This window comes from Cnephaeus nilssonii, assembly GCF_951640355.1.
Source record: "Cnephaeus nilssonii genome assembly, chromosome: 5".
NCBI lineage: Eukaryota > Metazoa > Chordata > Mammalia > Chiroptera > Vespertilionidae > Cnephaeus > Cnephaeus nilssonii.
Genome location: NC_137076.1, coordinates 27386646 through 27411986, shown reverse-complemented (window position 1 = coordinate 27411986; position 25341 = coordinate 27386646). Strand labels below are relative to the sequence as shown.

General features: G+C 52.7%; 2 protein-coding genes across 4 annotated transcripts; one reads left to right on the top strand and one right to left on the bottom strand.

The window, feature by feature from the left end:
* The first annotated feature begins 1740 nt into the window (after positions 1 to 1740).
* Positions 1741 to 14199, top strand: TRIP10 (thyroid hormone receptor interactor 10). Of its 2 annotated transcripts, XM_079770502.1 has the most exons (15): positions 1741 to 1847; positions 2990 to 3105; positions 3192 to 3248; positions 4196 to 4343; positions 4419 to 4481; positions 4718 to 4822; positions 4914 to 5042; positions 5606 to 5752; positions 5866 to 6060; positions 7095 to 7262; positions 7524 to 7633; positions 12994 to 13126; positions 13333 to 13478; positions 13569 to 13687; positions 13787 to 14199. In XM_079770502.1, the coding sequence occupies exons 1-15, from the start codon at positions 1824 to 1826 to the stop codon at positions 13933 to 13935; spliced, it is 1809 nt and encodes a 602-aa protein (XP_079626628.1). In that variant the 5' UTR covers positions 1741 to 1823; the 3' UTR covers positions 13936 to 14199. The 2 variants fall into 2 exon arrangements, with proteins under 2 accessions (XP_079626628.1, XP_079626629.1); XM_079770503.1 differs by lacking the exon at positions 7095 to 7262.
* Positions 14200 to 14221: 22 nt separating this feature from the next.
* SH2D3A (SH2 domain containing 3A) lies at positions 14222 to 25145 on the bottom strand. Of its 2 annotated transcripts, XM_079770504.1 has the most exons (10): positions 24383 to 25145; positions 21754 to 21890; positions 19566 to 19915; positions 19147 to 19223; positions 17219 to 17697; positions 16981 to 17096; positions 16664 to 16838; positions 16471 to 16582; positions 15739 to 15924; positions 14223 to 15097 (listed from the first exon to the last, which is right to left on the bottom strand). In XM_079770504.1, exons 2-10 carry the CDS (start codon positions 21820 to 21822, stop codon positions 14937 to 14939), a joined length of 1725 nt encoding a protein of 574 aa, XP_079626630.1. In that variant the 5' UTR covers positions 21823 to 21890; positions 24383 to 25145; the 3' UTR covers positions 14223 to 14936. The 2 variants fall into 2 exon arrangements, with proteins under 2 accessions (XP_079626631.1, XP_079626630.1); XM_079770505.1 differs by lacking the exons at positions 19566 to 19915; positions 24383 to 25145 and having other exon boundaries at positions 14222 to 15097; positions 21754 to 21826.
* Positions 25146 to 25341: the final 196 nt, after the last annotated feature.

Here is a 25341-nt window from a genome sequence, read left to right as displayed (position 1 = left end):
TTAACTGATAGACGGGCCCAGGACTACGGTACCCAGAATGCAGAGGGAACAGACTGCGCAACAGGGGCTTAAGTGAACTACCTTTCCCAGGATTCCCAAGGACGGGCTTTCACTTTCCTACCCTCGAGATGTGGCTCCCTGCGGGAGTTCAAGCTTTTGGTAAACATGTGCATCTGCCGACGCCTATCCTGTTCTAACCATTTTTGTCAACCCAGAAGCCCAAACTTGGCCCCAGGCTCTATCTATCTTGACCCTAGATGACCTATGACCCCAGGCTGAGACTCAGCCTTAGGTGAAGCCTCCTATCCTAGAGTGAAGCAACTGGAGTCCTACCCCCAGGTGGTCTTAAAAACCCCGATCCTAGGCTGAGTTCCTTTCCTGCAGCTGAGCCCCGACCTCAGCCCGAAACCCAAATTCCCTACGCCCTTCTGACCCCCGACCTACACGGACTGAATCTTCATCTGTGTTTGGTACCCTCACCTGGACTGAGACCTGATCCCAGATGAAGCCAGACCACAGGACCCTAGTTTGAGTATTAGACACCCCCCCCAAAAAAAAAAAAAAAAACTGGATTGCTGACCCCTCTGCTAAACTCTGACCCATCTGAGATCCCATCCCAACTTCAGTCCCAACCGGGCATAAATCTGAGCTCGAAACCAGAGCTGAGACCCTAATCCCAGGCTGAGCTATTGTGCCCAGACCCCAGCCTCCCTCACACTCTGGAGCACAGCCCACTTTGCAACTTGAGGATTTCTAGCTCAGAAGCCACCAGCAGGTGGGGCCAGGTCCCCACAGAGCCATCTCTCCTAGTGTGAGCTCCTGAAGCTATCCCCCAGGGCTCCCTGGTACCTGTAGTGGGCATCTGGGAGCCTAGTTTGTCCCTAGGGCCAGAGCTCCCAGCTCCAGCAGAGCGCTTGTCACCTCTGTAGCTAGAAAGCATTAAAGGCGGGAGAGGATAAGGGTGGGACTGCTGGGATCTCTCCCTTTTCATCCCAGTGCCTCAAAGGGATTAACACAAAGTGTGAACAAACTTTTACGAGGGAGCCCGAAGACTTCCCAGCCCCAGGCCCTAATGTGGAGGGATGGGCGGAGTTGGAATCCCAGTACAGACAATTAAACCTAATTGGGTCTTGATGGAAGCGACTGGAAAACATGGGCAGGTGCAAGCCCTAACTGGACGGGAGCTGAGGAAAGGCCTGGGCCCGGCGCCCCAAGGACGGCCCGACCTCAGTTTCCCGGTGCAGACTTCAGGGGAGGGAAGGCAGGATGCGGTGGGGGCGCTAATGGACCCGGCCTTGGCGAAGCCGCGTCCTGGACAGGATCGAAGTCCTCCGATCCTTCCTGCGGCGGGAGGGACTAGACCATTTGTGGGACGAGCATAGACGTCTGGAGCCGCGCCGGCCCGCAAGAGCTGGGTGACCTCAGGTTCTCCCGGCGAAGGGGTGGGGAAGGACCTCTTGGATGGGGTTTTAGTGTCTTGACCCTTACGGTTGAAGAGAAAGAGGAAAGTTAGAACAGTCCGAGACCGGGCATGTTGGGGAAGATAAGAGGGGCCCGGGGATTTGGAAAATGGGTGGGAATCCTTTAATGCGTCTGTCCAGTTCCATCCGCCCCCTCTCCCCCCCGCCTTTTAGGCTTCTGGGCTGGAGATCCTCGCCGGCCGGGGCGGGGCAGAGCCTGAGGGGCGGGGCAGAGCCGCGAGTGGGCGGAGCCTGGGCGGGGCGGGGTCGGGCGCATAGCCTTCGACTGAGTTTCCCCGCGGAGGGCGGCGGGCGGCGGGGACCGGGTGCGGCGGCCTCGGTGGCGGCCTCGGCGGGAGCAGCATGGATTGGGGCACCGAGCTGTGGGTGAGTCCCATCGGCCTGACTCCAAGCTCTTATCTTACTGGGGTCCAGACGCTCCCCTTGGCCCCTGCAGTTCCTTAGCCGAAGCTCCACGCTTTCCCTTCCACCGATCCCTGTAGTCCCCGCTCCGCCCTCTCTCGGAGTTTCCCGGGACGTCTCAGGAAGCCCGGGGGCAAGGGGCGACCTTGCAGGTGCGGCGTAGGGAAACTGAGGCACCGGGTTCAGAGTGGGGAGGAAGACGAAATCCTAGGACCAGGCCGGGGCGGCCGAGCGAGGTCACCTATTTTGAGCACCCTGGCTGGGCGGGCGGCTTATCTTACGGCCCCTGGGTTCCTGCCCGCCGCCCGCCTGTCCGCCTGGTGAGGGGGAGGGGACCCTCTGGCCACTTTCAACCCCACGTGGGACTTAGAAGTCCTGACTGCCCTTTGCGTCACCTCCAATCAACACCTAGGGGCTAGGGACGCTCTAGTGGGGGAAGGGGCTGTGAGGCTTGGCCTCCTCTGTTCCAGGCGCTGGGAGGGGCCGTCTCCAGGCTGCCTCTAACCTCAGTTCTGGAAGTCCCAGGAATTTCCCCCTAATTCTAGCCGGGACCTCCGACCCCCTCCTCTTTCTGGAGGCGGTGGCAGCTGTGGGTCCCCGGGTGCAGCGAGGTAACTACCTTGCCCCCTCCTCAACGCCGGGATTTCTTTTGGAGGTGCAGTGGAATTCGTGGGGGGAAACTGAGTACATCGGGGTGCCTGCCCTTTGGCCATTCTGCCCCTCCTAACCCCCAAGATGCAGGGAACCCGGCCCCTTTAGCCCTGACTCACGCCGGGCCTGCCGGATTTTCCGGAATCCGGGGGGATTAGGGGAGTCGGAGCAAGGGGAGTGGCCCTGCCCCATTCCACACCCCTCTTGGCTGTCCAGAGACGGAGAGACCCTGTCGGCGTCCGGCTGGGGCCCCGCCCCTGTTCCCTGGCCCTTCCCGGGAAGGGGAGGGGGTTCCCGCTGGTTTCCTGCCTCCCCCCGCACCTCCAGCGGAGTCGAGCCGGGGCGGGTCCGGGAAGCCACTCCTTCTCGGAGGGAGCTCAGAGCCTTGAGGCTCCCTGCTATCTGGCTGCGGGGTCTTGACCCGGTCCTCCCCCACCCTCGCATCCTCCCGTCAGGATCAATTTGAGGTGATAGAGCGGCACACGCAGTGGGGGCTGGACCTGTTGGACAGATACGTGAAGTTCGTGAAAGAGCGGACGGAGGTGGAGCAGGCTTACGCGAAGCAGCTGCGGTGAGACCCTAGGGTGGACAGGCCCTGGGGCTAGAGGGTGCAGTGCGGGGGCTGGGGGCTCAGCCTTCCTGCCTCTCTCCCCCTAGGAACCTGGTGAAAAAATATCTGCCCAAGAGACCTGCGAAAGATGACCCTGAATCCAAGTAAGGATGGGGAGAGGGTGTGGGGCTAGATTGGGAGCAGGGAGGGGAGGAGCCAGGGGGCTTTTGTCTCGGTTTCTCTCCCATAGCTGAGTCCCTCAATCAGGTCCCTCGCTTGTTATCTAGATTCCTACCTCGAGTTAAGAGTATAGGCCCTGGCCACTGTGACCCAAAAAAGGGAGGGTTCGATTCCCGTCTCTCTCTCTAAAACCAATTAAAAATAAAAAAAATTCACAGGTACAGGCTCCAGGGTACCAGGGTTGCAATCCTAAGTCCACTACTTTCTAGCCAAACTGCTTTGGGCAATTGACTCAACTTCTCTGCTTCCATTTTCCTCTACCTATTAAACCGGGGACGCACCAGCAGTTACTAAGTGAGTGACTCTGGGCAAGTGACTTAAGTTTTGTGCCTCTGTTTTCTTCATCTGTGAAATGGGCATGATGACCATGACCTTGTGGGGGGCTCACATGAAGATTAACTGAATGAATGTGTTAAAAAAAAACAGTGTCCAGCCCCTATGGGTCTCTTGTTCAGAACCCAAAAGGTTCGAGAAATCAAAAGTTTTTCTGGTAACTTATTTGGAGGCCACCTCTGATCTGAACTCACTTGATGTGGATCAGGTCCATTATGGGCTTGGTTTTTATCCCACTTAGTATGAATATTAATCCTTCTTTCTGCAAAAATACTTGGTAGTGTCTGGTTACAGGATGTTGTCCCTGTCCCCACTGGGATGATAGACAAAAGATGGTATAAGCATTGCATCTCCTTTCTAAAACTCAACATATTCTAAGTCCCGAAATGCATCTCACTCAAGCAAGGGGTAGGGGTAGGGGATACGGGCCAGAATTTGTCACTGCTTCAGGAGTGAATGTCTTGGGCCTTCCCCTTTCTCCTGTGGAGGTGGGTCCTGGGGTCTGACCTCTGGCTGGCTGTCCCCTCTCTCCCCTGAGGTTCAGCCAGCAGCAGTCCTTCGTGCAGATTCTCCAGGAAGTAAATGACTTTGCGGGCCAGCGGGAGCTGGTGGCTGAGAACCTCAGCGTCCACGTGTGTCTTGAGCTGGCCAAATACTCGCAAGAGATGAAGCAGGAGAGAAAGATGGTGAGTGGTCTCCTCCCGGGTCTTCCTGGGGGCCCTGCCGTGACCCGGGTGAGCCTGTCACTCTTTTTCCCACAGCACTTCCAAGAAGGACGTCGGGCCCAGCAGCAGCTGGAAAGTGGCTTCAAACAGCTGGAGAATGTGAGTTTGTGGGTGTGGACGGTGGCTCTGGTCCCAGGGAGCAGGGTGAGGGTTGCTGACCCACAGAGCCTTTTGTCTGGCTAGAACCTCTCCCCCCGCCCCCCAAAGGTTTCCAGAATGCCCGTTGCCCCCCACTTGCTGGGTGACTTCCTGCCAGCTGCTGGAATCTTGGCTTCCCATACCCCCTTGCCATCAGGGATGGCAGCTCCTTCATTCTGGTTCTGTCCACCGCACAGAGTAAGCGTAAATTTGAGCGGGACTGCCGGGAGGCTGAGAAGGCAGCCCAGACCGCAGAGCGGCTAGACCAGGATATCAATGCCACCAAGGCTGATGTGGAGAAGGTGCTTGTGGGGTCTGGGGAAGGCTGAGAGGCTGGGGTGGGGTGGGGTCAGAACCTGACAAGTGACTGACCCCCACCTTGACGTTCCTCAGGCCAAGCAACAAGCCCATCTCCGGAGTCATATGGCAGAAGAAAGCAAAAATGAGTACGCAGCCCAACTGCAGCGTTTCAACCGAGACCAGGCCCACTTCTACTTTTCCCAGATGCCTCAGATATTTGATGTGAGTGTTCCAAGCCCCCACCTTCCCCCCACACACACCAAAAACAACAACAACACACCCACTGTTAACCATCTCCTACACGTTTGTCAAAACCCCAGCTGCAATGCCCTAATCTCTACATTGAAAGGGGTTTTAGAAACAAATGGTAATAGTGAGCCCTGCCTTCACTCAAGCTGTTCCTTCTGCCAGGGATGGCTTCCTTTTCTCGTGAACATCCTATTCTAAGTCCCAGCTCTAACAACCCCTCTGAAACATCTTGACTTTTCCCTCTCCCTTTTCAGCCTTATGTGCCACTCTTTTGTCCTAATCCTGGGATTGGCAATATCTGCGCTGGGTCTGCTTTTCCTTCAAAGCCCTGGCTCCATGGTCACCTCCTTTGAGAAGCCTTTCTTGACTCCCTGGGCTGGGGGGGGGGGGGGCAGGGGGACGGGGGGGGACGGGGGGTTGGTCCTTAAAGTCCCCTCTGAAACCAACCTGGCCCCTTGTCTCTCCCTTGACCACCTTGGGTTGGAAGTATCTGTGCTCCGGCCCCTCCAGCAGCACCCCCTGCCTTGTCCCTGTAGAAGCTACAGGACATGGATGAGCGCCGGGCCACCCACTTGGGGGCCGGGTACGGGCTGCTGTCAGAGGCTGAGCTGCAGGTGCTTCCGATCATCACCAAGTGTTTGGAGGGCATGAAGGTGGCTGCGGCTGCTGTGGACAGCAAGAACGTGAGTGCCTGGTCGTGTGCCAGTGGGTTGTGGGGTGGGCAGGTGGACCCTGAAGGTGCGGCACCTCGTCTGACTTCCGACTGCCCTTCCCCCTCCCCGTGTCCTCCCGGCAGGACTCCCAGGTCCTAATTGAGCTGAACAAGTCAGGCTTTGCCCGCCCGGGCGACGTGGAATTCGAAGACTTCAGCCAGCCCATGAACAGAACGCACTCGGACAGCAGCCTGGGCACCCCCTCCGACGGCCGGCCTGAGCTGCGGGGCCCAGGCCGCAGCCGTGCCAAACGCTGGCCCTTTGGCAAGAAGAACAAGGTGGGGGCCAGGGCTTTTGGGGAGGGGGTGTGAGTGAGTGGGGACAGCGGTGTGTGTGTGGGGGGGGGGGCACTGAGTCAGCCCCAGCCGTTGGAACGCTGAGTCCTGGGCAGGAATTTTCCTCTTGGCTGCCGGCCCAGGCTAGAGGGAAAGCAGTGATTGGCCGGTGAGTCCCCTGAGGCTGACAGGGGGCCAGGAAGGGAGGGTGGGTGGCTGTGGTGTGTGTCTGCTGCTTCTCGGGATGCTCGGGGGAGACCTGCTTGTGAGATTTAGGGCTGGGTGAGGCCTCGGATGCTGGCCGTGGGGACTCCCCCGGTCTCCCTTCATCCCACCCATGAGGCTGGGTCCGGACCTTCAGGCTGGTTTTTCTTGGGATTTTTGGTTTTCAATGTCAAGCACATACTTGGACACTCCTGGTTTATAGCTGCTACAACTGCCCTCTCCCTAGTTTATACCTTTGGCCCTTGATACCCCACTTCAATGTATAAATTGTGTTCCCCTACCCAGCGGAACCCCCTCCTCCCCCCCGGCACCCCCTAACTCTCTGATATTTCACGCCTTTGACCCTTCTCTCAGCTTGCCCTTGACTCCTGTGGCCCCATACCTGTATGAGACCTTGATTTCTGCATGCACTTCCCTCCGTGTTGTGGACTGTGAGCCCAGAAAGCTGGGGGTGGGGGGGCAGACACATGGGCTTCCCTGCGCCCTCAGACCCCATCCTAGGTACTGGGCACGGGATGCAGGGGCTGTGGGAGACACTGGGGGAAGGAGGGGTCTGGCCTTCTGGCTCACAGTCTAATCTCTCCCCCCGCCCCCTCCCAGGTTTTTGTGTTGTTCTCTGCATGCATTTTCTGTGTGATTGTGCATCTTGAGTTGTGGTTTTCTTACCGTTTTTTTTTCTTTTTTCCATTTCGTTTTTTCCTTTATTGCATCCCTCCATCGGTCCATATTGTACTCGTTCTCTATATTCTACACCCCACCCCACCCCCCAACCCTACCCCACCACACACCTCCTCCACGGTCCCCACCGGTAGCCGCATCCCCCACCCCTCTCCCCCCTGGGGGGCCCCCTGCCCTCGGCATTGCCTAATGGATCCCCATCCCCCCGCTCCGGCCTCGACCCCTTGGCCATACTGAGTGAGATCAGTAAGTCAGTCAAACCGCGGCTAGCATCCTTCCGCAGCCTTCGAGGCAGCCGTGGGGTAAGTGAGGCCTCCCGGGGTGGAGGAGGGGGCCCCCCAGCCTGCCCAGCGGCCGGGAGGCGGGACCCTGGGCTCGCTTCCTGCTGCAGGCTGGACCCACGCCTCCCATTGCGTGACTCGGACCTGCTTTGCTCAGTGCATGGCCTTGCCCCCAGGAACCTCGGGTGGGGCGGAAGGTGGACTTGGTGTGTCTTATGAGTGTCCTGGGGCCTGGAAGTTCACACTCCACAATCCCAAACTCAGCTCCCTTCCTCCCTGCAGACAGTGGTGACTGAGGATTTCAGCCACTTGCCCCCGGAGCAGCAGAGAAAGCGGCTTCAGCAGCAGCTGGAGGAGCGTAACCGTGAGCTACAGAAAGAGATTGACCAGAGGTAAGGTGAGAGGGAGGCAGGCAGAGAAGAAAGTAAAATAGTGAAGACAGCCCAGCCGGTTTGGCTCAGTGGGTAGAGCCGCGGCCTGTGGACCAAAGGGTCCGGGTTGGATTCAGATCAAGGGCACGTACCTCGGTTTCCGACTCCTCCCCAGCCCGGCCCTGGTCGGGGCTCCTGCAGGAGGCAGCCAGTCCATGTGTTTCTCTCACGTCCATGTTTCTCTGTCTTTGCCTCTCTCTTCCACTCTCCCTGAAAATCAATGGAAAAATATCCTCGGGTGAGGATTAACAACAACAGAATAGTAAAGACTTACAGATGTTCCTCACCTTACCATGCGGTTGCATCCAATGATCGCATCATGAATTGAAAATACCAAAAGTCAAAATGCATTTAGTACTGCAGTGCATAGTGCCGGTTGTTTGCCTCCATGACTGGCTGACTGGGAGCTCTGGCTCTCTGCTGCTGCCAGCATCACGACAGAGTATCACACTGCCTATCACTGGCCCTAGCAAAGGTCAAAGTTCGAAGTTCTGCTGAATGGTTATAGTTTTTGCAGGATCATCTGTACATGGAAATGGTACTCAAACATCTCCCATCAAGCCCCAATCTCTGATGGTTATACAGGTGATTCCTACCCCGCTCGTAAGAAACAGTTCCTTCCCATCTTACACAACTCATTCCAGCACACAGAAAATGAGTGAATGCCACCAGCACATTTTGGAGTCTGGTGGAATCTCTATTTTAAAATCACTTAGCAAGAATTCAAGAAAATAGAAGTATGGGCCCATTTTACTTCACTTATGATCTTCGATGCAAAATCCTAGCCAAGCAAATACAATGGTCATGGTTGCACAACAATGTGAATGTACTTTATGCCATGGAACTATACATTTGGCATAAATGAGCCAAAAATGGCTCAAATGGGAATTTTTGTGTTCTGTATATTTTATCATAATAAAACATTAAAACAAATTTTTTTTAATCTTTATTGTTGAAAGTATTACAAATGCCTCTCTTTTTTCTCCCCATTGTCCCCCCTCCACCCAGTTCCCATCTGGCCCCAGGCCTTCACCACCCTATTGTCTGTGTCCATAGGTAATGCATATATGCATATAAGATCTTTGAATAATCTCTTCCCACTCCTCCCCACCCCCCTTCCCTCTGAGATTCGTCAGTCCCATATTTCCATGCCACTGATTCTATTTTATTCATTAGTTTATTTTTGTGCATTAGATTTCTTGTTTGATTTTTAGATTAAATTGTTGATAGATATGTATTTATTGTCATTTTATTGTTCATATTTCTTCCTCCTCCTCTTCCTCTTCCTCCTCCTCCTCCTCCTCTTTCTCCTTCTTCTTCTTTCTTCTCCTCCTCTTCTTAAAGAATACCCTTCAACATTTCATGTAATACTGGTTTGGTGGTGATGAACTCCATTAGCTTTTCTTGTCTGTGAAGCTCTTTATCTGACCTTCAATTCTAAATGATAGCTTTGCTGGGTAGAGTAATCTTGGTTGTAGGTCCTTGCTATTCATCACTTTGAGTATTTCTTGCCACTCCCTTCTGGCCCACAAAGTTTCTGTGGAGAAGTCAGCTGACAGTCATATGGGCGCTCCCTTGTAGGTAACTAACTGTTTTTCTCTTGCTGCTTTTAAGATTCTTTCTTTGTCTTTTGCTTTGGCATTTTAATTATGATGTGTCTTGGTGTGGCCCTCTTTTGGTTCCTCTTGTTTGGGACTCTGTGCTTCCTAGACTTTTAAGTCTATTTCTTTCACCAGGTAGGGGAAATTTTCTGTCATTATTTCTTCAAATAGGTTTTCAATATCTTGCTTTCTCTCTTCTCCTTCTGGCACCCTCATAATGCAAATGTTGATGCGCTTGAAGTTATCTCAGAGGCTTTTTACACTATCTTCATAATTTTGGATTATTTTTTCTTTTTGCTCTTCTGAGTGGGTGGTTTTTGCTTCCTCATATTCCAAGTCCTTGATTCAATTCTCGGAATCCTCTACTGTTGAAGTCTTGAATATTATTATTTTTAAATATATATATTTTTATTGATTTTAGAGAGAAATGGAGAGGGAGAGAGAGATAGAAACATCATTGATGAAAGAGACTCATTGATTAGCTGCCTCCTGCACGCCCCCTACTTGGGATCAAGCCTGCAACCCAGGTATGTGCCCTTGACTGGAATCGAACCTGGGACCCTTCAGTGCACAGGCCAAACCCCTCTATCCACTGAGCCAAACCAGCTAGGGCTCCCTGTAAATTATTCTTTATTTCAGTTAGTGAATGCTTAATTTCTGACTAGTCTTTTTTTTATATCTTTGACATTCTCCCTAAGATCCTTGAGAGTCTCACTAAGTCCCTTAAAGCTCCATTAAGATCCTTGAGTAATCTTATAACAGTTGTTTTGAACTCTGTATCCAGTAGCTTGCTTACTTTCATTTCTTTCATTTGTAACATGTTTCTTTGTCTCTGCATTTTGGCTGCTTCCCTGAGTTTGCTTCCATGTATTAGGTAGAGCTGTTATGTCTACTGGAATTGGTAGAGCGGCCTTGTGTAATAGGTGTCCTATAGGGCCCAGTGGTTCAGCCTCCCCAGTCACCTGAGCTGGGCACTCTAGGTGCAACCCTATGTGGGCTGTGTGCATAGCCTTTTTGTAGTTGAGCCTTGATTTGCGTCCCTGGGAGGAATTGGCGTCACTGGGAGGAATTGGCCTCCAGGCCAAATGGCTGTGAGGACCAGCTGCATCTACAGTGGAAGAATGCTATGCAGGAGACACCTGTATGGAGCAAGACTTGCTTCAGTGGGGCTTGGTGCTCACTGAGTCTGCCCCTTGAGTGTGTCACTTGCGGATGTGTCGAGTTGTAATCTGCTATGGTCTGAATCTGTCTATTGAGCCACTGACTCTAGGGCCTCCTGGGAGGTGCAAAGTCAGCCACTGCCTGGTGCCACCTAGCAGGAGCTACAGAGAGATCTGGAGATGACCACTGTTTGTACTGGGCTAGGAAGTGCCCAGGCAAGGCCCAGCAGTGAGGCAAGGCAGGCTGGTGCTAGTGCTGGGTGCTGGGCCTTTTATTGACAAGTTTGGGGTACACTGCCTCCAGCTGCTGCTTGTTTAAGAGATTTTTAGTAAAGTCTGAAGCCTGAGCCAGGATAGGCCATTCAAGTGGAAAAGCAGCTACAAATGGCGTTGGTGGGTCTGCAAATTGGATGGGGCAAGGTCTCAGGAAATCACCAGGCAGAGTGACCAGTGAAACAGTGTGGGCCACGCTGATGAAAACTCAGATATGGCTGCCAGTCAGCTCTATGATGGGGCAGGTCCCAGCACAGGAACAATGACCCTTGTAAGCACCTGAGAAAACCACCCCTGAGTTCCTGCCCAATGCCAGACAGTCCAGTTCCTCCTCGTATGTCACTGGATTTCCCCAAAGCCGTAGCCTTGCACTGGAGCTCAGAGGAATTGTGACTGTATAAGCTCACTTGCAGGCCCTTTAAGAGGAACACCTGGGACTCCAGCAGCCTCCATGTCACTCAGCCACAATCCCTGCTGGTTTTTATAGCTGGAAGTTATGGGGACTTCTCATCCCTGCTCTGGAACCCTGGACTGGGGGTCTGGTGTGGGGCTGGGATCCCCTGCTTCTTACAGGAGGCCTTGGAGATCTCCTTCCCAATTAAAGAAACACCACACATGGGTGTCGGACCAGCCCGTTCAGCGCCTCTGCCCTTCCTACCAGTCTCAGTGCACTTTCTTCTTTACTTCTCTAGTTGTAGGACTTTCATTCTGCCGGATTTCAGGCAGTTGTGGATGTGGTTGTGGGAGGTGGCGCGTACTGGTGTTTACCTATGCTGCCATCTTGGTTCTGCGCTTTGCCCTGCCTCACGCTGGCACCAGGCTTTCACACTGACCACTGCCACTGCCAAGCACAGGGAACTGGAAAAACTTTTCTTTTTTTTAAGACTTAAAAAAATCATGAGACAGTTGGATGTTGCCCCAGTAATGCAATAGATCCAGAGACATAGAAGCATGGACTAGACTGGCGAATCGCAGAGGGAAGGCAGGGGAGGGTGGGTGGGTAGGAAGAGATCAACCACATAACTTGTATGCATATATACATGAACAACAGGGTGGTGAAGGCCTGGGGTGGGGGTAGGAGCGAGCTGGAGAAGTCAATGGGGGGCGGAAAGGGGACATAGGTAATACTTTCAACAATAATGATTTTAAAAAAGAGTATCAACTACAGTCTCTAAAACAGAAAAAAAATCAGTCTCATTCACCACATTGATTGGCTAAAACAATAACAGCATATGGTTATCTATTTACTAACTCAAACACTTGAAATATTAACAATAAAAAGTCTGCCAGATTAAAGAAATTTTTACTCATTCTTTCCAGACAGCAAGATTCTCTTTCCAGTCCTCTTACATAATAGAAATGACGTTTGCCACTTGGAGACAGACAGACAAATTATATTTTGCCATCTTGTACAAAACAGATTTTATCAGTGTAAAGTTCCATTAGGAATGTGGAATTTCCTGAGTTTTTATGAAGTAGAGCTAAAGGTGCATGCTCTAGAGTCAAGGCAGACTGGCCTTGAATTCCAGCTGTTTTGTCTCTCTGTGCCTCAGTTTCTGCATCGGTAACATGGGTACTATTTAGACTGGAAAGCAGTTGAACCCAGGTTTGACATTTTCCAGAAGTCTATGTTCATATAACTATTTCTGCTTGTACATATAGTCATGAGGAACTAGGGACCAAGGACTGATGATAATAATAACACCTAGCATTTACAGAGCACTTACTGTATGCCACGCACTATTCCAAACATGGATTCACTGGAGTTCCCAAGTTTTCCTGAGAGACTGTGTGTGAGCAGAGGCAGGGTCCTGACTGTCTTGCTTAGGACAGTGCCTGCTATGCAGTACTTTGTGTATCTGAATAAACAAAGGCACTGTTCTAATCTTCACAACGATTCCCACGTATGTATCGTTATCCTCATTTCCAAGGTTAGCATACTGAGACAGATTCCGTAACAACCCAAACTGACAAGCAGGAAATGCCCAGACTGGAATTCAAGCCCAGTCCGTGAAGCACTAGTACGTGAGCTTTAAATTTTTTTTTATTGATTCAGAGAGAGAGAAAGGAAGAGGGAGAGAGAAACATCGGCTGCCTCCTGCATGGTCCCCAGATCGAGCCCCAAACCTGGGCAGGTGCCCTGACTGGGAATTGAACCAGGGGCCTCTTGGTGCATGGGATGACATTCATCCAGCTGAGCCACACTGGCCAGGGCAAAACCCATATTTTTTGCCTGTTGATTCACATGGGTCTGTTCTTTCTCATCTGTCTGTCTGTCTGGTCCTAGGGAAGCCCTGAAGAAAATGAAGGATGTGTATGAGAAGACACCCCAGATGGGGGACCCCACTAGCTTGGAGCCCCAGATTGTAGAAACCCTGAACAACATTGAGCGGCTGAAATTGGAAGTGCAGAAGTATGAGGTCAGGGAAGACCCTGGGGAGGGGCGGGGGCCGGCCAGCCGGGCTTAGTCACTGCCTGGGGGACAGGGAGGTATTGTGGGGAGGCTGCAGCTGTTTCTCATCACAGCTTTGGGTGTGCATGGGTGATCTCAGGAAACATCTGAGCCCAGAGTGGGCTGACCCCGGAGCCCTGCCCTGGAACTGACCACATGGTCCCCTCCTCTCAGGCTTGGCTGGCGGAAGCTGAGAGCCGGGTCCTGAGCAACCGGGGAGACAGCCTGAGCCGGCACACCCGGCCTCCGGACCCCCCAGCCAGCGCCCCACCCGACAGCAGCAGCAGCAGTAACAGTGGATCACAGGAGAACAAGGAGAGGTGAGTGGGGTGGCCACAGTGGGTCTGCCTCCCCCGGGATGTGGGGGGGGGGGCGGGGCTGTCTTCACCTGCTTCACTCTCCCCTCCCAGCTCTGAGGAGCCCCCCTTGGAGGAAGGCCAGGACACCCCCATCTACACAGAGTTCGATGAGGATTTTGAGGAGTGTGCATCCCCTATAGGTCACTGTGTGGCCATCTACCACTTTGAAGGTGAGCATCAGTTGCTTGGGCAGGGGTGGGGGGCGTCAGGCTAGCTTCTGTTTAAATGCCCCTAAAGCAGGCCTGAGCCCACCACCACTCCCATGACAGGGTCCAGCGAGGGCACCATATCCATGGCTGAGGGTGAAGACCTGAGTCTCATGGAAGAGGACAAAGGCGATGGCTGGACTCGGGTCAGGCGGAAACAGGGGGGGGAAGGCTACGTGCCCACCTCCTACCTCCGGGTCACGCTCAATTGAACCCTGCCAGAGGTGGGGAGAGGGGGGGCTGTCGGCTGCTGCTTCTGGGCCACAGGGGGCCCCAGGACCTACGCACTTTATTTCTGCCCCCGTGGCTTCAGCTGAGACCTGTGTAACCTGCTGCCCCCACCTCCACCCGACGCCTCACGTCAGATGGACCCGCTGTGCCTTCTACCATTGATGTACATACTCGTGTTTTAAATCTTTTTCCTGCCACTCGGCTAGGGCCATTTTGTTTTATATATAAAAAATATATGTAAAGTTCTTGGATTCCATACTTTATTAGGAGATTGAGATACTGGGGTTGGATATTCAAATGCCACCCTCCTTACAGGCCACACAGGGAATGAGGAAGGGAAGGGGAATCGGGGCACACTTTGGACACACTCTGTTCCTGAGAATGGGGCCCTTGTCTGCGACCAATGTAGGGAGAAGGGTGGCACACATCCCTTCCATGTTCATGGCAACTTCCTGAGAACAGGTAGCATTTACTGAGCACCTACTGTGTGCCAAGCATTCTCCACCCATTATCTCATGTAAATATTGAGCTTTAATTCCCATAATAACGCCTAGAAAGTACAGGCTCACTTTATGTTGAAGGCAGGCACAAAGAAGCCAAGCAATCTGCTGGCATTTGAACTCTGGCCTCTCACAGAGCTTCAAGTTCTCTTATCATTAGAAGCTACACATTCACCATTTGTGGGATATGTGTGGGGGTGGGGCCGGGAGAGGGCAGCCAGGGCCTCCACATGCCTGGGTCTTCTCCTGTGTGTGTGTGGGGGGGGGGGGGGGGGAGGCTGCCCCTCACCCCAGGATCCCTGTATATTTTTAGGGGGCAGGGTGGGTTCTTGCAAACCTGCCCCCCCCCCCCCCTTCTGCAAGCCAGGGTGTGGGTCCTCACCCTGTTTGGCTCTGTGAGCAAACTGGGATGATTCCCTAGGTGTCCTGCTGGGGTCACCAGAAGTCTGGGCGTCCGAGTGTGAAGAAGGGGGTCTGCGCTCTCAGCAGTCGGGCTCCAGGCGCAGTGACAGGACACTGAGCACCTGCTGGAACTTCTCCAGACGACTGTCCCTCGGAGCCCCCTCACCCCGGCTCCCCCAGAGCAGCCTCCGCAGGAAGTTAGTGGTCAGGGCCTCCTGCAGGTCGGGATTCGGCCGGAATCCTGGGGGGAAGGGCCAGGTGCACTAGGGGTGGGGCCCAGGGACCTACATTGCCCCTCCTCATATCTGCCTTTTCTCCTGGGGACTTTGACCCAGCAGGGCCCTGGAGGAACTCTGCCCCAAGTACTCTGGACAGTTAGGTGGGGTTGGTGGGAAGCGGGGCTGCAAGGGCCTTTGCCATTGGGGGCGGGGGGGGGGGGGGGAAGAGGGCGTGGCTGAGGGGATTGATTAGTGGAGGTGAGCTCAGCCAGGGTGCCTGGGGATGACACTCTGTTCCTAGTTTGAGCTGCTAAGGGCCCCACCTTAGAGGCTGTGTCTGGAGATGGAGCCGCCCCAGGGGCAGGATTCGGGGTCCTGGGCCACCCTGTGAGACAAACTTGGAAATTGGGATGGGTGGCAGTGGGACCCGTGGGTGTGGCGGAGGGGGGCACCCCCTTTGAGTGTAGGGCACTTCCTGTCATCACTGCTGGTTTCAGAGCTGGCTTGGGGGCCCCTGAGAGGAGCTCACCAATTTGGGTGAGACTTTGGGAGGCGTGGTGGGAGACTATGGTCCCTGGCACGGTTTGGGGGCACCAGGTTAGAGCATGCGGGTTGCTCCTAAGGTCAGGACCCTCTGGCAGCCCCGCGCAGAGGGGGCACTCACCTTGCAGGCGCTGGGCCGCAGCCTTGCGGAACTTGGGTGCGTCCTGGGCCATCTGACGCGCCCCCTGCAGGGTGCGCAGCAACTGCTCACAACTCTCGTCTAGCGGCCCAGGGAGTTCCTCGCCTTCCAGCAGGCGCACCGCGGGGGCCACGTGAGGCAGCGCCACCTCGCCAGGGTCGCAGGGTCCTGTGGGGAGAAGGGTCTGGGGTGGGCCTTGGACAGGGGGCAGGGCCTAGGGTGAAGAGGGTGGGACATTGGGCCAGGCACCCTAGGACTAAAGTAACCAGCAGGACTTGGGTCAGCAGGCTTGAGCCCAGCAGAGCTAGATTGAGTCTAGGGCGTGGTTTAACGCAGGCGCGGGGCCTAAGGGCTGGGGCCAGGGTGCCTAGGGTGCAGAAGGCAGAGCTTAGGATAAAGGGGCGGGGCCTAGGGCACAGTGAGGGCGGGGCCTAGGGCACAGTGAGGGCGGGGCCTAAGGGCTGGGGCCAGGACTATAGTGCATAGGGTGCAGAAGGCAGAGCTTAGATAAAGGGGCGGGGCCTAGGGCACAGTGAGGGCGGGGCCTAGGGATTGGATCCCAGGCCCAGTTGTGTGGAAGGTAGGGCCTAGGGGCGAAGGGGGCAGGGCCTGGGGTGGAGGGGCGGGGCTAACGACCGGAGCCGCGACTTGGCCGAGGACTGGGTTAGGATTCTGAGTTTGAATTGGCGCGCAACTCCAAATGATGCCACTCACCGGCGCCCTCATCCAGCGCCCGCATCAGCGGCTTCAGCTCCTGCTCGAAGGCCACTGCGGCCTCGGTGTGGCTCCTTCGGAGCTGGCGCCACGTTTGTTCCAGCCGGGACACCTGGGGTAAAAATCTTGAGCATGCCTCCACTTCCCCATCACCTGCACTCGGGCTTCCACCCCATCCCGGCACCCCATGCACCTGGGGCATGAGCAGGACGCCCATGACAGCGGCCAGTCCGGGCAGGTCCCCCGCCGCCCCAGGCCGTAGCGCCAGCGCCAGTTCCACCAGGCCCCTCAGGGCGGCTGTGCGCTCCTCCAGCGGCCCCGTGCAGCCCAGCACCGCCAGCGCACCGGCCAGCACCAGCACCTCGTGCCTGCGGAGGCAGAGGGCAAGGGTCTGGGGGCAGTGGGGAGGTTTGTATTTGGGGGTGAGGGAGGACGGGAGGTGGCACTGCCCACCCCCCTCTCTGAGTAGGGAGATACGGAGATCGTGGGGATTCCAGGTGGCTGGCTCACCTTTCCAGCAGCTCTGACCTCAAGCGCTGGCCATGGGGAAGTGTGAGCAGCTCCAGGCCGGAGGCAACCCCCATGGCATCCCGCTGAGCCTTGGTCACTCCCAGCAGGCCGGCAGCCTGGGAGTAGGGGAGTTGAGGGGGGCGTGGGGAGGACAGGTGAACAGAGTGAGTATATGGATGTGAGGAACTGTTGGGCCTCAGACCCTGCCTAGGGAGAAGGGATCTGGTATGAGATTCACCTGGCAGTCTGCCAACAGCAGGTGGAGGGCAGTGCTCCCAGGATGGTGCTCCAGGAACAGGCCACGGAGAGTATGCAGGACTTTGGGCTCCAGGGGCCGATTCTGGGGGTCCAGAAGACCAGAGGATTTGCAGGGGTGGCAGAAAGAGATGTCTGCCTGTGGTCTTGCAAAACATTTCTCCTCCTCCTCCTCCTGGGCCTCCCACCATGGGGCTTCCGGCTCTGGGCACTGGTGGCCAGGGGGTGTTCCCTGGGCGCTGGGCGCTCGGAGCACCAGCTCACAGTAAGTTGGGGGCTGTTCAGAGGCATCCGGCAGCACCAGTGAGGACGTGCGAGGTGGCTTGTTGGGCGCCTTGGCATGAAGCTGCCCATCTGAGGCACTGAGGCTGTCAGCGATGGATCCCAGGGGAGCCGGGGTCCTCAGCAACTCAGGGTCACTGCCCATGCAAGACAGGGCAAGTGTGGGCCCAGTGGAGGCTCCTGGGGGTCACACAAGAGGGGGGTGCAGGAGGTTCGCAGAGAAGATAGTTGGGTGCGTCCTGGTTCATCCACTCATTCAGTCAACACCCGGGCACCCCTACCTATCTTGGTGTGGCTTTGAACTTTTACCAAATTCTCCGGTATAAACGCTACACACTCACCAATGGTTTGAAAATAAACTTTCTTGGACACTTAAATAGTTTTGCGAATTCTGAATACCACATTTTAAATTTGAATCCTTTGGTTTTTGCCCCTCTGACTGAAGATGGTAAAGCACTGACGTTACAAAATTAAAATAAAAAAAGATATTAATCAAAATTCACAAAACTGCATAAACATCAAAGCAATGTAATTTATCAAACCTTCAAATGATGTCTTTGGTTAAGTGTGTGGCATGTTGAGTTCCAAGGTTATTAAAACTTAAAAGGGCACCCAGACTTCTGGGAGGTTCTGTACTTACAAAGCATTTCAATAGACCTTGTTATGGGGGCTTAACAACTTCCCACAATTCCTAGCTCACTCTGAATACCAGCCAAAGTCCTCACAGTAGCCCAGAAAGCTCGCAAAATCTGAGCCCCAGATCTCTCTCTGACTCTCCCCTCTCTCCCACTGCTTCAGCCACACTCACCTCCTTTTGGTTGAATGAATAGTTCAAACTCTTGTTCTGGCCCCAGGACCTTTGCACTTGCTGTTCCTTCTCCCTAGGCCACTCTCAGCCCCCAGTTATCTACATCTTTCCTTTCTTTACGTTCTCAAAATCTTTCTCCACGGGGCCTTTCCTGACTACCACTTAAAGTCTCCCCTACTCTGTTGTACTTTTAATTTTTACCCCAAATCATATATAATTGACTTATTTTGTTGTTCTTGGTCTGTCTTCCTCTAACAGGATGTTAGCTTCACTAGAGCAGAAATCTTTGTCTTTTTCATTCATCGATGTATCTCAGCACCTAATGCAGTGCCTGGTACACAGAGAGGGCTCCTGTTGAATGGGATGGGGGATGGACAGGGCAGACGAGGCAGACTGGGCATGAGGGAGGAGGAGACCTCCTTTAGGTAGGATGATTAGGGTAAATGGTTTTTGAAGAACTCATGGTGGGTGAGAAGGAGTCAGAAAAAGATTAGGGGAATGGGCAAGAATAATTCATGCAAAGGCCCTAAGGCAGGAACAAATTTGAAATGTTCTGGCAACTGAAAGGAAGATTGTGTGACTGGAGTGAGGGCATGTGGCAGAGTTATTAGGGAGGCCAGCCATGGTCAGAACACATAGGGTTTCTTAGAATAATTGTAAAGCCACATTGTAAGCACCTACAAAGTTCCTATGTGTTTTTTAACCACTTTGAGAGTATCAGTGTCCCCATTTCCCAAAAGATTAAGTCACCTGCCCAAGGTCACTCAAGGGATGAGGGGCAACGAGATTCCTGAGCCATGGGCTGTCTGGCAGACTCTCACCTGGTTCAGAGTGGCCTTCTCTTGACCACCCCACATGTTCCAAACCTGCAGGCTGACTGTCACTCCACTTCCTAGCCCTGGGGGACAGAGATGGGATAGATGTGAAGTCCCAGCCTAAGCAGGGCCACCCCCACCAATGCCCCAAACCCCTACTCAGGACCATTGGATCTCAACCAGGGTGCTGTACCCCCAGGGGACTTGGCAACGTCAGGAGACAATTTTTGTTTGTCACAACTAGGGACTGGGGTGGGGAGGGTTTTACTGGCATCTAGTCGATAGAGACCAGGGATGCTGCTCACCATCTTATAAAGCACAGGACAGCTCCCCCCTCCCCCCAACCAAGAATGATCTGCCCCCAGTGTCAATAGTGCCAAGGTGACACTTGGGTGGCCCCAGGAAGGTCGGGAGCCTGTGAGTACCTGAGTAGCTCTATCCGAGACAGGCTGTCTAGGAGGGTGTCCTCACTGAAGCTGCGTTGAATAGGCCCTTGCCGCATCACCGGCCTGGAGGCCACAGCCCCTGTAGCCTGGGTCAGTGGACGCTGCTCATTCACATAGCTGCGAATCAGGGCAGGCAGGCTTGGGAAACGCTCATCCTCCAGCTGGAAGAGGGCTGTGGGCCGGCCTGGCCGGGGACGCAAGGCCACACGAAGCACCTCAAAGTGCAGGGCAGAGCCCCGCCAGCGGCAGGAGATCACAGGGTGATCCCCACAGGTCCTAGACGCACGAACCAGGAAGTCACCATCTTGCTGAAGAAGAGCCTCTGCCTTCTGGGGATGGAGAACAGGGGGGCAGGAGGTTTAGGTACGAGCCCAGATCAATAGTTCATGGTACTTCAACAGCCCTACCCCAAAAAAGCCATCCCAGAGATTGGGTAGTTTGGTACCAAACCATTTACCCTTTTCTCATGGGCACACCTCTGGACTACATTTCCCAGGCTCCCTTGCACTTAGAGCTATCATGTGACAAGATCTGACCAATAGGATGAGAGCAGAAGTACAGTGGGGACTATCCACATTTGGCCCATAAAAACCCTCCTGCAAAATCCTACCGGTTCTGGTCTGGCCAGTGTGGCTCAGTTGGTTGAGTGTCATCTAGTGCAACAAAAAGACGCTGGTTTGATTCCCTGCCAGGGCACATACCCAGTTTTCAGGTTGGATCCCCTGTCCAGTGTGCTGGGGTGCAGAAGGCAACCCATGGATGTGAAACATCGATGTTTCTCTCTCTCTCTCTCTCTCTCTCTCTCTCTCTCTCTCACTCTCTCTCCTCCTCTCTCTAAAGCAAGCGTCCTCAAACTACGGCCCGCGAGCCACATGCGGGTGTTTTTGCCGTTTTGTTTTTTTACTTCAAAATAAGATATGTGCAGTGTGCATAGGAATTTGTTCACAGTTTTTTTTTAAACTATAGTCCGGCCCTCCAACGGTCTGAGGGACAGTGAACTGGCCCCCTGTTGAACAAGTTTGAGGACCCCTGCTCTAAAGTCAATAAAAAAATATTTTAAAAAATATTTTTAAATCCTACAGGTTCTGTCCCGTATTTGTCAGCTGATGTCACCAAAGCCCTGGGGTAAGGCTGAGTCACAAGATAGAAAGGTCCTGACTGATTTCCGGAGCTCCACATCCTCACTCCTCAACCACCTTGGACTGTGACATGAACAAGCCCTAACTGTGTATTGTATTTAGCCAGTGACATCTTGGAAGGGTTTGTTATAGTTGCTAGCTGATGTTGACTGGTACTGCTTCTAATCTGAGAAAATATACTATACTGGCTTGCTTTGCAAATGTGACTTCAAAATAAGCCATTATTTGGATTCTTGCAGTGTGTGACCTATAAATCCTGTATAAAAATGTCAAGCTGTCTTACAACTAGTGTGAAAACAAACAGGGGCTGAGGGCTCTGACACCAGAGAGGCAAAGCAGAGTTGGTGATAGGGGCCGGGGACTGAATAATACATGCAGTGGACACATGTGTAGCCCTACTGGACGCCAGTTGCTGCTTTAGGTGTAAAACATGAACTCAATTAATCCTTTACCAAAGTTAAATGGTATGTGCTATTATTTCCATTTTACAGATGGGCAAACTGAGGCCCAGAAAAGTTAAATACCTTAGGCTAGGACACACAGAATGTAAGCTGTAGGGCTGGGATTTAATCCCAGGATGTCTGACTCTAAAGTGTGGGGTTTTAACCACTAGCTATACTGCCTCTCATGATTTGATTGGATGCCCAGGGTCCTAGGACTCCTGAGAGTGACACCTGAATTGAAGATGAGAGCAGGGGGCCTTGAATTGAGAGGAAGATGGTGGCCACAGGTGCCTGGGACCCAGAGAAAGAGGGAGACAAGCAGAGCCAAGGGGTGCTTTGAGGGAGCTAGGATCTTCTTCAATCTCCTTTACCATCCTCAACACCATCCCAAAGAAAGTGATAATTTAAATATAAGGAGTGATGTGCCACACCAACCAAGCTTCAAGACAATCCTCAGTCCCCCAGCCACCTCTTCCAACAGGCCTTGATCCTAAATCCCACATCTAGGGCCTAGGAGTCTCCGGCAGGTCATGGGCAGGAGAGGCTCCCCATCACATGGTGCTGAGGGCCTGCAGGAGGCAGTACCTGGCGGGACAGGAGGCCGTGGTACCAGGGTTGGCTGGCAAAGTCCTCTCCATTCTGTGGCACCTGCATGAAGCTTTTGGGGGCAATGAATGTTGGGGCTGAGTTCTGCACTTTCAACAGGCCTCAGTCTTCCACATCTGTAAAATGGGAATAATTATTCCTGCTTCCTGAGTGGCTGAGTCAGCCTTTCTATGCTCCTCTTAGTTTTTGTTGTTGAGTGTTTTGTTTTGTTTTTAATATGAAACGCTTCATGAATTTGCGTGTCATTCTTGTGCAGGGGCCATGCTAATCTTCTCTGTATTGTTCTAATTTTAGTATATGTGCTGCCGAAGCAAGCACAGTTGGTTTTTTTTAAAATTTGTTTTTGTGTTCCTCTTAGTTTTGGAGACAGCAGCCCATATCCTATCAAACCTTAAAATGCATTTTTTTTCTCTCTCTGTGTATATGTGTGTGTATATATATGTATATATATATATATATATATATATATATATATATATATTACATACATATATAATATTATAAATTAAACAAGTTAATCATAGTCAGATTATATGTGTGTGTGTGTGTGTGTGTGTGTGTGTGTGTATGTATATAAACCAGCAATATAGATCTAGATATAGATGTAGGTATAGATATATGCCAGATTACAGTTGACCCTTGAGCAATGCAAGGGTTAGGAGCGCTGACCCCTACACAGTAGAAAATCTGTACATAACTTTTGACCCCAAAAAAAACATAACTACTAATACCCTATGATTGACCAGAAGTCTCACTGATAACATAGGCAATTACACATATTTTGTATGTTATATGTATTATATACTATCTTCTCACAATAAAATAGGCTAGAGAAAAGAAAATGTTATTAAGAAAATCATAAGGAAGAGAAAATACATTTAGAGAACTTATTGAAAATAATCTGCATAAATAAAAGAAAATGATCTGCATATAAGTGGACCCGTGCAGTTTAAGCCCATGTTGTCCCGGGGTCAATTGTTGGTACATATAAAATCAGGCTATGAATCACTTTAATTTAGAATTGGCTGTGATTTCATGGAAACAGCCATGCATTCACTGGGATTTTGCAAAGGGAGAAGATCTATGCACTGCTTTAAAATAGAGTGGCATTTTATGCAGGTGACATAATGATCCATGTTATAGAAATTTAATAAACTAATTTACTCAAACCAATATTTATATGGCACCCACTGTGTGCCAAGCGCTGTTCCAGGTGCTAGAGACCCAGCAGTAAACAAAACAAACGAGACCATTGCCAGTCTAGTGTGGAAGAGAGCGATTAAGAAAATAAATAGCCCAGCGGGCATGGCTCAGTGGTTGAGTGTCAACCTAGGAAACAGGTCAGGGCTCAATTTTAGGTCAGGGCACATGCCAGGGTTCAGGCTCTACCTCCAGTAGGGGGCGTGCAGGAGGCAGCCATTCAATGACTTCTCTCTCATCACTGATGTTTCTATCCCTCTCTCCCTCTTCCTTCCTCTCTGAAATCAATTATATATATATAAAATAAACAAGTGGATGAACGTGCAGATGGGTCTGAGAGAGCCAAGATCCTAGGGGTGGAGTTCAGATTTTCCATCGGGTGGCCTGGGAAGGTCTCAGTCAGTACAACTGGAATGATTTTGAGGGAACAAGCCTTGTGGTTCTCAGAGTAAAAGAACATTCCAGGCTGAAGGTAATTTAATTTACTAATGTGCATAGCTTCTAAGCAATCCTTGTGCAGACAAAAGGATTTGTAGGGTGTAAGAAAATCTAACCTATGCATGGCTTTCCAATGTAACACCACATTTAAGGATGTTGAAATGTCAGCAAATGCAATTTTGGAGCCAATACATTTCATTATTATTATTATTATTATTATTATTATTATTGTCAAATTTAGGGCTCAAACACTTTGGGACTCCCTTGATTATCATGCAGACCTGTCTCAAGTATCTGGTGGTGAAAACCCGCCCTGGGTAGGAGTGAAGCAAGGGGTCACTCTCTCCACCCCATGGGGTCTTCGTGGCCTGGTCAGGGTCTGCAGAAAAACAGCACCAGGATTCTTACATCATGAGTCAACCTGGCTGAGGGCCTGAAAAGGGCAGGAAGTTCACAGACCAGCCCTAGCTGACTTTAGGGGTGGGGAGCAGGGCCAGCAGCTGGCTCTAGGCGACACATACCTGAACACCAGGTGTGTCTCTTGGATGCCTGTGCACTTCCTGTTTGTCTCCTGGCCCAGGCCTAGCCTCTGTCTTAAGAGTCCCCCAACTCCAGGTTCCTCTGACTCATGTCCCCCTTAGTGGGCATCAAGGTGGGTCACTGACAAAATTCCGGTTAGTTGGGGGGAAAGCTCAAGGTGGGCACAGGTCAGCCATAGGCTAAGTCATCCTCCTGCCCTGTGTCTTTGGGAATAATTTCTGGATATTTGGGCAGGGGAGAGATGAAGGGGGCAGAATCAGGAGAGGAGGTGAGGTAGGGGCAAACATGGGGAAAGGAGGGAGGGGGTATTCATGGCCTATAGACCATATACATGTGTACACATCACAGGGAGCAGCCACCAGCACACAGGCACATGGACACCGAGAGACAAACTTGACATTGAACCATCATCAATTGGCTGAGCACTTACTTTGTGCTGTTCTAGACCTGGAAATAGAGTGATGATAGAGACCCGCCTTCACCCTGGACCGTCCGCTGAACAAGACACACAACAAAATAGGAATAAATTCTAAGCGTAATCAATGAAGATGTTAAAACAGGGAGTTGTGGTAAGATGGCTGGAGGGGGCAGGCTGCTTTAAATAGCGTAGTGAGGAAGGTCTCTCCCAGAAGGTGACATTGGAGCTGAGACTTCAGGAAAGGGAAGGAGATAGCTATGCAAAGAGTTGGAGAAAGAGCCGTTCAGGTGCAGGGAGGGGTACAGCAAATGCAGAGGGAAGATGGAGCTTGCTTTTTACATTTGATATTATTGAGGAGACCAGTGTGGCTGGAATGCAATGAGCAAGGAGCTAAGTGGAGCTCAGCCAGTGAGGTCGGCTGGGGTGAGACAATGCAGGAATTGGTGGACCCCAAATTTTCAGCTCAGTGGGATGGAATAGGAAGGGCTTTAAGAGAGGGAGGGGCGCAATCTGGTCAGTGGTTTAAAAAGACGTCAGGCAAACGTGAAAGCAGCGAGGATCTCCGTGTGGCAAGGGAAACACGTTTAGCGGAGCACACCCAGGTACACGGACACGCATGATGCACAGCGATCCAATCAGGCATTCGGCGACCCAGTCTACGTCCGCGGACGCGCGTGGACAGGCGCCCAGATCCTCCCTGCGTGCAGGTGACCCCACCTGGAAAAGAGAGGACTCCTCACCCGAGTAATCCCCTGGTCCTAGATCCGCCCGGCGCCCCTCACTCACCTGGGTCGGGACCCACGGAGCTCCCAAGAGGCTGGGGCCGGACTCCAGTCTGAGGTTCTAGGGTTCCGGGCCCCTTCCACCGGGCCAGGTGAGAGCCCAGCCCAATCACCAGGCCCTGGCCCTTCAGACCCCGCCCCAAGACCCCGCCCCTTTCGGACCCCGCCCCCAACTGGAGTCTCCTAGGC

Bases quoted from the DNA above. Each gene is read 5' to 3' on its own strand.
- TRIP10 (XM_079770502.1), top strand. From the start codon at position 1,824: ATGGATTGGGGCACCGAGCTGTGG. The intron at 1,848-2,989 runs GTGAGTCCCATC...TCCTCCCGTCAG, and splicing joins ATTGGGGCACCGAGCTGTGG to GATCAATTTGAGGTGATAGA. The intron at 13,688-13,786 runs GTGAGCATCAGT...CTCCCATGACAG, and splicing joins GGCCATCTACCACTTTGAAG to GGTCCAGCGAGGGCACCATA.
- SH2D3A (XM_079770504.1), bottom strand. From the start codon at position 21,822: ATGCAGGTGCCACAGAATGGAGAGGACTTTGCCAGCCAACCCTGGTAC. The intron at 16,583-16,663 runs GTGCATGGGGTG...TTTTTACCCCAG, and splicing joins GCGTCCTGCTCATGCCCCAG to GTGTCCCGGCTGGAACAAAC. The intron at 15,098-15,738 runs GTGAGTGCCCCC...CCTTCCCCCCAG, and splicing joins TGCGGCCCAGCGCCTGCAAG to GATTCCGGCCGAATCCCGAC.